Below are 13,086 nucleotides of genomic sequence, written 5' to 3' on the forward strand. Positions count from 1 at the left end.
AGCCATTTTAAAATTCATACAAAGAATACTACTCAATGATGATTATACTACATGCTGACAGTTTAAGTTTTTTATTTGAGGTAGCTTTGCTTTCAAATTTGAAAACGCTCTAGAGCAGTTGAGTACCGATAAAGGAAGATCTATTGAAATTAGTAGTTTCAAAAATAATAAAACGTATAATGATGAACTGCCAAGGACATCCTATTGCTAGCCTATGAAAACTTCACAAAGCTGCAATTAGCATACCGGAACGAAAATAATACATTATTTATCAACCAACATCAAACTTTGCAAAAATAATTGTTTGCGATTGCAAAAATCAAACCGTACAACTATTTACGGTGAGCATAAATTGATTCCATTGGCACTGCATTGGGCGATTATCTTCACCTTTACCTTGTGCCGGTATGCCGCATCCACACTCAAGTGGCAAGGTTTCACGATCTCACTGTCGCGCACCATTGATATCTCTGTGCACCCTTAACATTGAATGTGGTAAGCATTACGAATAATTTCAACCGGCACGTTCCATTGTCACCACCATGTGCGCATATAAAGCAGCCGAAAGCGTGAGCAGTGGGAGGTACTCCCGAATCGACGACTAATGCAACCTGAGGCCAGACACTCGAACTGAATCCAACGTGCTCAATCGAACTAGGTACAGGCTCAGGCAAATCAGTTTGCGTTTGTGCTGCTGTCGTTCGGTGCGTGGAAAACTTACCAGCTCCTGAATTCTAACCGAGTGTATGTGACGTGAAAGTGATAGACCATTTCCAGCATGGCGTCGATGTGTATCAGCATAATAGTGATAACGGTTCTGTCTATGGTGGGTTTTGCGCTTTGATAATATGTAAAATAGGTATCTAACTTCCTTCTCCCCTGATGCCTATTCTCTTCAAGGTTTCTCTTACCATGTGCAAGCCATTTCTCGGTGATCTACTAACACGTGCGATTGCTTCTTCTTCCACTCCGGATGATCCCCAATCGCACATAAGCGATTTTCGCACGATGTCCAAAATGGACCCAATGGCAGAGAAGCTAAAGCTTGTCGATTTGAAAGAAAATCAGACGGCATCCACGACTGAACCAGAAATGGAGCCAAATAACGAAAACATTACTATGGCTCCTGTTCAAACCACGTTGTGGCAGCGATGGAACCGGACGGAATTTTTGGCGCGCATTATCGACGACATTCTCAAACCGGCCCAGGAGCGCATTACGCTAGTGTTTCGGACACTGGTACCTAGGGAGAGTGCAGGAATGCTTCCAGAAAATGCAGCACAACCCAAAAACTCGACTGCTGTGACAGATAAGCGCTTCAATTCCACCGGGGACGATGACACTGATGAGCTTAGTACGGCTCTTGAACTGCTGGCACAAGAGAACGAGCCATCGCTTATCGATCCGCCCATGAACGGAAGTACTCTGCTCAGTCAGTTGCAAGCCCGAAGGAACGTGCTGAGACGCCGTGTGGCAAAGGCACTGTCCTCAATAACGGGCCTGCTGATACTGGCGGCAAATACACGCAGAGAAGCCAAATCTCGCAGTACCCGATCGATAGAACTGCCCGTTGTGGATGATCAGCACTATTTGCAGGATTTTTCGAACGATGTGAACCCTTACGCTGACGAACTTAACACGGCACATGAAGTAGAATACGATGATGGCGAAGGAGGCGAAACTTCACGGCGTAATATGGAATCGTTCGGCATATTTATACTGGAGGTGTTCGGATCAATCGTAGGATTTTCCTGGGGCATATTCAAACAAGTCCAATCGTTCTGGTTGTAGTGGCTAGGTTTCAGTACATTTTCTAGACTGTATTAAGGCGTGTAAATATATTATTTGTATTACATTTTTTGTTCCTTCGTAAGTAAACGCGAGTTTTTTAAGCTGGCTATATCACAATCCAAAACGCAATGGCGGCACGACCTCCAACACCATCGTCAAGACGCTGTTACGCGTATCCAGATCTGTTGAGGGATGAGACAAAGGAGCGAATAATTCAACATCGAAATCATCGGCGATCACAGTGACAAAGGTCAGTTTCACTTACCGGCAATCATTTGCTTCGTTCGGGAAACTACGTCCGACTTTTCGATGTCCTTGCGTTCAAGTAGCTGCGTCAACGAGTACCGCAGTTGCTCTCTGGCGGTGGAGAAATTCATCTGCATCAGCTCGTCGATAATCGCTTCCGAGTAGCCCTAGTATAGGCGGGGAAAGACATTGGAAAGATTTGCACATTAGACGCCAAATACAGTACCAACAGCCGTTTGCTGAGTATCCGCATATCCCAAAGAGCATACCTCGTACACGTTGTACATGAACTTTTTCGCTTCCCGCTTGAGAAGATCATACAACACGAGCATGTGGAGGTACGGTTTCGTCGGTGGAACCCGCTTTTTGCCACCTTTCTTGGTGCCCTTCTCGAGCACGACTATCGTCACGGCTCCCCGGTACTGATCGTCGTACAGACGGCGAAACTCGTTGGCGTTATCCTCCGGTCTGAGGGCTAGCGGTTCGTACGGCTCTCGGTTGAAGTCCTGCAGCACCTTCGCCGGTAGTGGATCCAACAGCTGCACATTCAGTGGAGCTAAGGGAATTCGAAAGCAAGCACCACGTTAGTCACACGAGACCTTCCAATCGTCTGGTTCATTGCTTTTGCAAATTACCACTGTGTTGTGCCTTTTTCCGTTTGCCTTGCAGGAACCACTCTGCGAAGGGTTTGTCACTCCACAGCAAGCTCTCGGTGGTGGACGTCTCGGTTGTTTTCGGTGGTTCCGTAGATTCGGTCACTGCACTGGCCGTTGTCGTTCGAACCGTCGTTGTAACGACCGTTGGTGGGGGTTTCGCTGGACCAAAGTAGCCCGGTTTGTGTGGACTCGTAGGATGCATGGACGTTGTGTCTGAAATTTAGGGAACCATATTCACACATTCAGCAGGGCGTTCTGCACAGATTAAAGACCTTCATTCTAACCTGCTGTTGGTTGGGTCGTTACGACGGGACTGTCTTCTGGGGGTTTGGTGCTTGAGGACATTGCCGTGGTGACCGGACTGGACGTTGTTGTAGGAGCCATACTTGATGCGGTTGTCGTCGGACGTCTTGTGGTCGTTGTGGGTTTCTCTTCCGGTCCACCCTGGGGCGTGGTGAGCAGCGGTTCGTACTGGATCATCTCGATGCAATGGTGCAAAATTTGCATCGTCACGGGAATGTAGTTATCCACCAACAGTGGGCCCCTTTCTGCCAACTTCTCGAGCTCGTCAGCCAGTGTGTCATTCGATGCATGTATCTATGTGTTCGATCGGTGGAAACGTATAGGCGATACATGATAACATATTTTGTTTTGGAGAAGGACTTATGTGCTTACTACCATTTTATTATTATTTTTTTAACGAACAATCACCAAACGATAATTTCTAAACGTTACTTTATAAATTCGAGATAAATAGATCCACTGATCTGAGGTTAAATTACAAGTTGTGCTCGAGCAGATGGGCAATCAAATTCACTATCAAAAGCTTCCCAAAACTTGCCACTTTGTCGAACCAGGTATTCGCGCCAAAGATCATGATCATTACGCATGAAAAAATTGACACGAGTCATGTGTAGTTCTTTTAAAAAAAAACCCCCATTGCTTAAAACGTAACACTGCCACTTTGCATTCGCCTGAGTTTAGATTCGTGTGTTTCGTGTACTCCATCGTGCGTTTCCTCACTCACCGGCTGCAACCAGACGGCCAAAAGGGCACACGTAGAGAACAGGATCAGCTTCATGGCACAGCACGCACTCGTAAATCGACCGACCTCGGTTAGCGTCTGGGGAAGCACTGATTTCGATACGTCACCACGCGTGCGATCGAATGCGCGAATTCCGATGCCCATTCCCGATGGGGGCCTCCATTCGCATCGTCGACAGGATGTCGGGAGACCTGAACCCAGTCCGTCCCACTCTCGGGCGGTAAGACGACAGGCAACAGGCGACGGCTCCATATACGAACAACGGGAACAAACGGGAAGGTGAGGCCCACCATGCGCCTCCTCCCAAACGCCCGGACGGGCTTCCCCACAGACGATCCGATCGTGAGGACTTGTTTTTGTTTCATCTGCTTTAACGCCTGATTGCTCTCTCTCTCTCTCTCTCTCTCGCTATCTCTCCTTCGATGTAGGGAATCGCAATCGGAAGGAACGGAGGGAGCACCGATTAAGGGTGGGGGCTACCCGATACGCATCCCATTACCCAGCAGGGCAATGTTGTCACTTTCTCTTCCCAACCAGCAGCACTGGCGGTTAATGCGGTTGATGCGAAATGGCTGCCAACAAAGCTTTGGACAACCCCAACCAGGTAAGGGTCCGACAGGGCGGGTCTGGCGTAAAACAAACAAACTGTTCGATGAGTTCCAAACGGCTTCGAACGGCTCCGAAATGGGAGAGACTTCAACGCCGTGACAAGCGACGAACCGGCACGCGTTCTGTTCGCTAATTTATTTAAATTATGCGTCAGCTGCATATAAGGGCGTTTATCGTATCGCGCGAGTCAAATCCGACGGCACAGACTCTAGCAATCAGTATGCGGTAGACTTTCTCGCATGGTACACGGTCGACACGAGACAAATGGTGCGTACGTTGTTCAGGAAGCCCGCGGAATAAGCCACAGCTAATCGCATACCATTACGAGCCCCTTCGTTGGCTTACGGATACGGTGCCGCGAGAGGCGTAAAAGTGCACGAAAAATGTACCTCCATTAGCCGGATGGTTTGGGAAGGCCTATCAGCCGCCCGTGGGGAACCAGTTTTCCCGAAAATCAGTTCTCGCACACACCAACCGGGACGGGTGGTTTGACATTTACCGATATTTTGAATAAAAAAACACTTTGCCCTCCAAACAGCGGGTGCCGAAAATGTATGACACAGTGAATACGGTTATGTGCGAACACCGAGCGATCGTTGACCTTTTGCGGAGATGATCGCATTATTCAATATCCTCGTCATATGTTACGGCCCGGTAAGGCCAAAAGGGGGAGTTTGGCACGATGCTCGAAAAACTAGTTTGATTACCGTTCGTGAGCAACGCCCGTTCGGACGCCGGACGTAGCCGTGCAGTCGCCGCATTAGCAAATGACGGTCCTGTCCCTGGCCCTGCCCTGTCCCGTACAAGGGGCAAGGCCGTTAAATCCCAGACCGATGCAACCGATAACGGGCGTCCATGTGCCGGTGAAACCATTGGCGAGGGTAAGCGCATATTTTTGCCTTTCGTTTCGCTTGTCACGATGGCATTGAACTTGAACGAGGGAAGAAAAATAACCACGCACCGCGAAACGGAGAAGGTCAAAATACGATCAACTGCACTCGCGGAGCAAAACCGATGCAACGGGATGCACCAGAGATGCCCGAGATCGAGAAATCGATGATTTCTCGCTGCACCCAGCCGTACGGAGATCGATCGCAATCGGACTGCGCAGTTGGAAAACTTTTTCTTTCGAGGCACGCGAAGGGCTGACAAAGGGACGAGCGAAAGGAACGCCAGCGGGACGTCTGTCGACTGCACAAAAGGTGCGATGCATTTAGCGCAAAGTGGCACGCGAAAGAGGGAAACGTGCGAAAAAGAAGCACACAACCAGCGGCCCCCTTTTTATGCCTTTTCTCATGCACCCTGGCATGGTAAGGGCCTGACTGAGTGCTAACCACGTTGGGATAGGTTGATGAAGAGGTGTGAACAAACATGCGATAAGCAATAGCACGGCTTCTGTGACGATGTGACGATGGTTTCGCGTGCGCACGCTTACGCTTTTTTAGCCAACGGTTTCTAAATGACACGTGCGCGTTGGGACAAAATATTTGCTCCAACCGTTTAAACACTCCCTCGCGATGATCTCGTTTCGTTGCTCGTACGCATAACACTTAAGAGTAGGCTCGGTAAGAAAGTGAATAAAAAGGACAATAAATGGGGAATTTCACCACGCTAAAAATAGCCACCAGTGCAATCCGGCTTCACTGTCATCTTGCGTGCGTTACGTTCCGATAACGCGCACCGGTAAAATGCCAATCGAAACCGAAACCAGTTTTGTATAAGGAAGTATCATCGACCGAAATAAATACGCTTGTTTTGGAGTGGTTTTTTTTTCTTGGTTTGAACTCCAATCGGGTGGGATATTGCGTCGCAGATTTCTGACCTGTTTTTATCAATTACGTTGCTTTTAAGAGGTGAGCAACTCATCGTGTGCTTTGTATTTTGCCAAGCATAGGTATCTTTCATTCCGCGGACCATGAGCGCAAATGAAACCAGTTCTCTAATTTAATTCAATTTACTCATTATCCTTGTTAAAAAAATAAAGCCACAATGAAAAACAAGCAACATTAATCCGATTGTATCTTACATCATAGTTTATGCATATACTTTTTATTACATCAACGATCAGCATCGATAAGGGGACTGTTCAATATTTGCCCTGGTAGTAGGCTTTCCGGATGCTGTTTGTTTGCATGAGGAAGTTCCATTCATTCAATGTTCTCCGTTTTCTGGTGCCACAATTTCTCCCATGACGGTGTGTGGACCTTTGCGTAAGATTGTGCAGATTTGCTATGTTTTGTTTCGCTTGTTGTGTTCAAATCCATCCAGTTCTGTTTCGTTCTGAGTTCATCAATAATATAGCGCATTTTATACTGGCTTCAACCCTGTTTCTGCACTAGAGATGTTCATTGTTTATCACATGTGTAGTCATTTCCCGTATTGTTACAGCGATCGAACGCCCTGCCGTCGCTATGAAATGGTAAATTCGAATAACCTTCAGCACAACGGAAACTAAAACCTCACGATCTTCATGTGATCGTGTGTTGCTGGTGCATGTTTTTATCGATAGTTTTTTACACGTTATTTCGTCTTCAATCATCGCTTATTTTCAACGAAATCAGGGTTGGATGATGATTTCGTCCTGAAGGATATTCCATACGCTCATGGGCCACTTGCAAACAACGTAATAAAAAGTTTTGAACGTAAAAGTACACCCTTTACGCTCGTCAATGATTGCCTTTATGAACACTCATCAGTAAACAAAATTAAAACCCTCAACTAACGATTGCATCAATCAGTGATTATTATTTGCTGGGCTCGTGTCGTGATTAACTGCCGCCAGGATTTAATATATTTTTTTACACTTTCTTTTTGGCGCCTTGCACATCTCCACCCTTGCGTGGCATTTTTCAAAAGTTTGAGTACTGTGTCTGAGCCTTTGCATTCAGACTAAGGATTCGGAGCCACACCCTGGCGCAATTGTGGAAGTCAAACATACCGCACCGGGGTGGTTGTGTCTATCGGGTCTGAGAGTAACTACAATGGGAAGAGAAATATGTTCCTTTATCATACGATAGAATTGCATTACATGTTACACGAAAAATGGTATATGTATGTATTTCATTTGTTGGTTGCTTTTTTAATCCACATCCTCTCCCAATTCGTGTGCTTTGTCTTAGCATAAGTTTTGCTTTTATGGGTTACTTGTTTCGAATGTTTGACGAATATAACAAATTCCTTTCAGCACGTCCGCGTTGGCATTCTATTCGGATACCGAATACGTTGCCCGTTTGCTGACGCTTCGTACGGAAACTCCAAACGAAACGAACGTAGCGTTTATCGTAAAAAGCATAAAATATCTCTCAAAAACTCTACTCAACAACGTTTAGCAAACAACAGGAGCGCAACATTCCGTTGCATTGTCAATCCCTTTCACATTTGGCTCTACTTCGAAAATGATTGATTTGTTGAATAGATTATTACCCATTCGCACAGTGTTCGCATTCGATGCGTGTGGTGCGCGTTTCTTGATTTGTTTCTGAATTATCTATAAGTATTTCTTTTTTATTTTTCAGTATTTTTTTTTCTTTTGCTACTATCCTGGTATCCTCTTCGTCCTAACGATTTCTTCCCTTACTTACATTAGTTTTTGAATTTCTCCATTATCTAGTAAGATGCAATGATATACTGTATACGGTACATGCATGTAAGAGTACGTTTAATGAAATATTATCTACGTTCGCAAATTGTTCCATTATCTATCCTTACGATGACTACGACAAACTCAGTGGCATTCCTTCGGCCGGTTTTGCTACGGGGATGTTGGCAAATATAATGTTAATAATGTGGGATTGTATTTTTATTTGGAAAGGCTTAGATTATGCGCATTTTACCGGAACGATCTCTTGGGCGAAGAACGGCTGCACTTATTGAGGTAGTATACACAGGAGACATGGAACCACAACAAAGAACCATAGTAGTTCCGGTTCCGGATTATGTTCCTTAGCTCTAGTGTATGCTGCCCTGTTGAAAGTTTTAAAAGAATTTTCCTACGTAGACTCAACAATTGATGGGGATTTACTTGGCAGGAAATCTTCCTAACCTGGAATGCAACATAAAATACATCCACATAATACTGCATAGACGTAGCTTAGTGCTTGAAAAACCTAACAAAAACAAGCAGCACATACTTGTCGTACCACCCAGAAAGGGCGAGCCACTGTTACACGTATTTACACTCACTGCTCTCATAATTTTTTCACGTAAATTAAGGACTTCGGCAATGTCGGCTAGTGATTCTTTACGACTTGTCTCCTTTCTAGCCACGCTCTCGTTCAACTACTCTCCACGAGGCCACCTAAAATGAAATACACCTCCCATCCAACACGACAGCTTGCTATAATTGATCCACCTCCACGGCACGCGGTGGTCCAAAGTCAGAAAATGATACTACAATTGATTGATTCGAGTACGATTTCCTGTATGTTGTCACCGAGTCAGCTCGGCAGCCAGAGCCCGCTCACATCGCAGGACATTCCTCCGACTCGTGCTCGGACTCCTCCGGAAGCGTGTACACGCCCGTGTTCAGACTCGCCGCCATCATCCCATGGCCGTGTGGTGTATCCGTCCCAAGTGGCAACATCTGAGGGCCACCGACACTAACGTCCGGTAGCACAGACCCGCCTCGATCGAGCAGTTCCGTTGGCAAACCCGGAACCGGTCCCGGACCATTCGGTGCCATCGTCACGATGGGTATGAGCTCATGTCCCACTCCATGATGAACCGGATGGCAATCGTGCTGTAGATGCAGTTGGCCCAGATCCGGCTCTTGGGCGAAGATTACGGACGTCGGTGTACCTGTGAAGTGAGAAGCAGATAAGACACGCATGCATAGAAGCTGCGCCCATTTGGCACCCCTGTGAATGTTGCCAAAAAACCCATCGAAGCGTCAGGTAGGCAGTAATTGAATTACTGTTCGCAACAATCGTCGCACACAATCGAGACTGTCGTACGGCAGCCGCCTCGGTTGACTTCGTTCGTTGACGCTGCACTATCGCCCGACTCCTTGAACGGTCTTTGATTGGCGCCTGATTAAATTAGAGCCCATTTTCAATTTACCCACTCCCGGTGGCGACCGGGTGGTTCCGTTTCGGCTTCCGCTTGCATTGTGCCTGAACCACGGAGCCACCCGGAACCGGCACTTGGTAAGAAGCAAAGTCGGCACGCTCACCGGTATCGATGGTAACTCAATTAAGGACATCGCTATGCCGTGCTTTCCCCACGCGGGTTGGGTGTGTGGTTCCACGACACGCACCGGCATCTCGGTTACGTTTGGCACCTTCACTTCTCATGGACCATCGCCAGCCAGAAGCTCATCCCTTGACACCGCGTTAACCATTCGCCACCGTTGCTCTTTGGGAAAACCACAGGCACAAAACACAACCACACACACACACACACACACCCACTACACAGCCCACTCACCGGTAATCAAGGTTTCCTCGGTGGGATTCCGCTGGTACAGGTTCGTGTTCTTCTCGTACCGTCATGAGGCGAGAAACCTTCGCTGCTCGTTGTGTGTCTTGAGCTCCTTTTGCATCTCCACCATGTGGCGCAATCGGTGCAGGATCTCGTCGTGCAGCACGTTGAAGCACATCGCGGTCAGTGCCATCCCCGCCATGATGTATCCTGCGCAGAACCACGTGGTCGTGGTGGATTCGCGCCGTCCGGGTGGAGCTAACGCGCCAAACCCAATCGTCGATAGGGCCATGAAGCAGAAGTACACACCATCGGAGAGTGGCAGTGATTCGAGCCGGAAAAGTGTCAACGCACCGACCACGATATAGATGGACATCATCGCCACGCAGAGAAGGATCGGTGCGAGGATGCTTAACCCGTGCATGGACGCACGTGAGCCACTATCGCTGCTTCCGGTTGTGGAATCGTGATCTGGTGTGGTTGCTGAAGGGCCCAACATTGCGAGCTGCTTCTCTGGCGAGCTGACGCTGTTTTGGAGTGATCCCGAGCGCACGTAGTACGGTTCTTGCCCTGACAGACCCACATGCTGTTGCTGCTGACCGAGGTGTTGCTGATGCAGCTCCATTTGCTGGCGTTTGCGTTTCATGCGCTTTTCCTTCTCTTCCATGCGTTTTTCGTCGTAACAGCAGTAGCCACAGTTCGAGCAGAGGCAGCAGCATAACACTCTGTTGGAGGAACAAGCACCAAAACGGTCAGCAACCGTCGATTAGGGACTCCGGTTTTCGGGACTTACCTCGAAAAGACACCACGAGCCACCTTCGCCAGCATGCCACCGGTGCTGGAAAGGTACACCAGTGTCAACGGAATACCGAGGACAGCGTACGCCAGCGTTATCATCCGTCCGAGCACGGTTCGTGGTGCAACACTGCCATATCCTGTAACCGGGGGAGGGTGAGAAAGAAATCGAAACCATCATGCAACCGGAGGCTCATAAACCGTTACGCGTGCGTTTGGACAGGATGGCTGACGTTACAAAGGGCTAATGGAAGTGCTGTCCGAACTGGTGGGGGTGGCAGTGTTAGCAAAACCATCATCACGAGAAGGACGTGACCAAGCGGCAGGACACGTGCGGATGGGCCATCGATCCTTGGAAAAGGTGTGGAAACGTGAGAACAAACCCTCCCCGGACAGGTCGACCAGTCGACGCCGGTAAGTGCAGCAGTCCAACATTTTTGCGAAATGGAACCATCAACATTGGGCATCAGGGGCAGGAGATGGGAGGCCTTTAAGTTTTTACGGTCTGGACCGACATTCAATCTGACCCCGGGCCACACTTGCCCAAGACGAGAGAGAGCGGCCAAAAGATAGCGGCTTCGAAAGGAGCGAAGAAGCAGGCGCCCTTAATTGCTTTTATCACTTTACTCAATGTGCCGTAAATGGCCATTAATCGTGTCGGTCGGGGAAGGTAGTGGCAGGTAGGTAGAGCACGGGAAAAGGACGCCCGTCCGTCAAGTTCACATTTACACCCGGTGCTTTCAACTTCGACGTATGATAGCGAGAAGATTGCGCGCCAGCTTAACCTCCAGGATGGGATCGAGTACTTACCGATCGTGGTCAGTATCGTAAGCGAGTACAGGAAGGCTCGAGCAAACGTCCAATTTGGTTCCTGTCCGTGCACCGGATCGTGACCGGTCCCGTGTGGACCGAGAGCCGCATGCTGCATGCTGTTGATCTGGGACATCTCCTCCAACAGCCGGTTTACGAACTGCTCCTGAAAGCGAGCGATCTCCATCGACGCCAGTCTATCGTCCATCACGAGCCCAGGGAAGAAGGAGAAAACGAGCGAAAGATCGAATGTGTGGGTGTTTGAAATTTAACATCCCAAATTCCTGCGGCTTACCGTGTCCAGTTTTCCCGATACAGGATGTTAAGTGACACCGTGATGTCCCAAATGTTCTCGACCGTTTTCTGACGCGCCTCAACCGCCTCCAACAGGATCAGCTGTGGAAAGGTGAGATTGGCCGCATCATGCCGGCCATGGTAGCCGCTCACAGGCAACTGCTTCTGATGTCGGTTCGTCGACGCCAACGTGCGCTGTTGCATCTGTGAAGCGCCACCCTCGATCGCGAGGAAAATGAACGATCCTGTGAAGCGTGCGATCGGTTAGCGGAGGGGAACCTAAAAGGAGAAGAAGGACCACAGCAAGACTACTTACCCAACAGAGTGTACGCCAGCAGCAACGTGCACACACCGATGTTGGTGAGCAAAGCAGCCCAAAAGGTGGAACTACCGCGGGAATCGCCACAACACGAGCAACACCGCGATCGAGCCGTGCCATCCTTGCTGTGAACCGTAGTGCTGTGTTTGGTCAATGTGGCATGAGTGCCACCCTTCAACACGGTGCTCGTCTCGCTGGTACAGTGCATCGCCTTCACGCCCTTCACCGTGGAGGAGGGCTTCATCAGCGGTGCGTACGTGTCGTAACGGTAAGGCTCGTGGCCGTCCTTTTCGCCCATATTTGGTCTTCCCACGGCTCACCGGTCCTGTGGCATAGCGATGTCGAAAGCTTCCGCTGACTCTACGTCCACTGGCACTGGCCGGATGATACGACGGATCTTTGTTCGAATGACAACAATGGCCAAAAAGGGCTGCAAAAAAATGCGAAAATCGTCCACCGCAGGCGACACGACACGGGACTTTGAAACGTCAACTGTGATCAAAGCCGTGTTCTAGTTGTGATTTGTTTTATTTTTTCTTACTCCTTTCTCCCTTCACTCACACTCGCTTTCTCTCTCTCTCTTTCACACACTCACGCAATGGCTCACTTGCGTGTGGAAAAACTTTCCCGCGTGCACACACCGTACCGTTTGCCGAAATTACGGCTCGTCACACATTCGTCAAATCACGCGCGCACAAACACCCCGACCCCGATACTGAGGCGCGCGCTCGAGCTGCAATTGTGTGTGGCAAAAAGGAAGGAAAAACGTCAGAGCACAAAATTAATCACACCACCATACCCACGCACCCTCTCGTCCAGGACACAGGCTTGCGAATCCCTATGCCGAACCGATCCGAGGGATTTCACGAGAGCCATTCCGGGGCCAGGAGTTTGATACCAAAGTATAACGGCGTGCATGCGTGCGTGCGTGTGTCTGTTCGGTTATGTGCAGTTGTTCCCTAGTTGTTTTTTTTTATTTCGGCCTGTATGTATGCTGCGCACCAGCCCTACAACCCCACAAAACCACCCAGCTAACTAACTCCCCCCACCCAGCCAGCAGCCTGCTTAGCATAATCGTCCCGTGGTGGGCCCAAATAATCCCA

At 48.8% G+C, this 13,086-nt stretch overlaps 3 protein-coding genes across 3 annotated transcripts; 1 reads left to right on the plus strand and 2 right to left on the minus strand.

Annotated features, from left to right (window-relative positions):
- Window positions 1–778: 778 nt before the first annotated feature.
- Window positions 779–1,791, plus strand: LOC128721352 (uncharacterized). Its single transcript, XM_053815099.1, has 2 exons — window positions 779–826; window positions 901–1,791. Exons 1-2 carry the CDS (start codon window positions 779–781, stop codon window positions 1,789–1,791), a joined length of 939 nt encoding a protein of 312 aa, XP_053671074.1.
- Window positions 1,792–1,833: 42 nt separating this feature from the next.
- LOC128720724 (uncharacterized) lies at window positions 1,834–3,774 on the minus strand. The gene is made up of 6 exons (XM_053814417.1): window positions 3,721–3,774; window positions 2,978–3,290; window positions 2,673–2,906; window positions 2,307–2,593; window positions 2,057–2,204; window positions 1,834–1,973 (listed from the first exon to the last, which is right to left on the minus strand). Exons 1-6 carry the CDS (start codon window positions 3,772–3,774, stop codon window positions 1,903–1,905), a joined length of 1,107 nt encoding a protein of 368 aa, XP_053670392.1. The 3' UTR covers window positions 1,834–1,902.
- Window positions 3,775–9,108: 5,334 nt separating this feature from the next.
- LOC128732092 (uncharacterized) lies at window positions 9,109–12,710 on the minus strand. The gene is made up of 6 exons (XM_053825255.1): window positions 11,981–12,710; window positions 11,666–11,909; window positions 11,371–11,567; window positions 10,559–10,700; window positions 9,772–10,490; window positions 9,109–9,144 (listed from the first exon to the last, which is right to left on the minus strand). The coding sequence occupies exons 1-5, from the start codon at window positions 12,279–12,281 to the stop codon at window positions 9,833–9,835; spliced, it is 1,542 nt and encodes a 513-aa protein (XP_053681230.1). The 5' UTR covers window positions 12,282–12,710; the 3' UTR covers window positions 9,109–9,144; window positions 9,772–9,832.
- Between the last annotated feature and the right edge of the window lie 376 nt (window positions 12,711–13,086).

Source organism: Anopheles nili, chromosome 2, assembly GCF_943737925.1.
Source record: "Anopheles nili chromosome 2, idAnoNiliSN_F5_01, whole genome shotgun sequence".
NCBI classification, from domain to species: domain Eukaryota; kingdom Metazoa; phylum Arthropoda; class Insecta; order Diptera; family Culicidae; genus Anopheles; species Anopheles nili.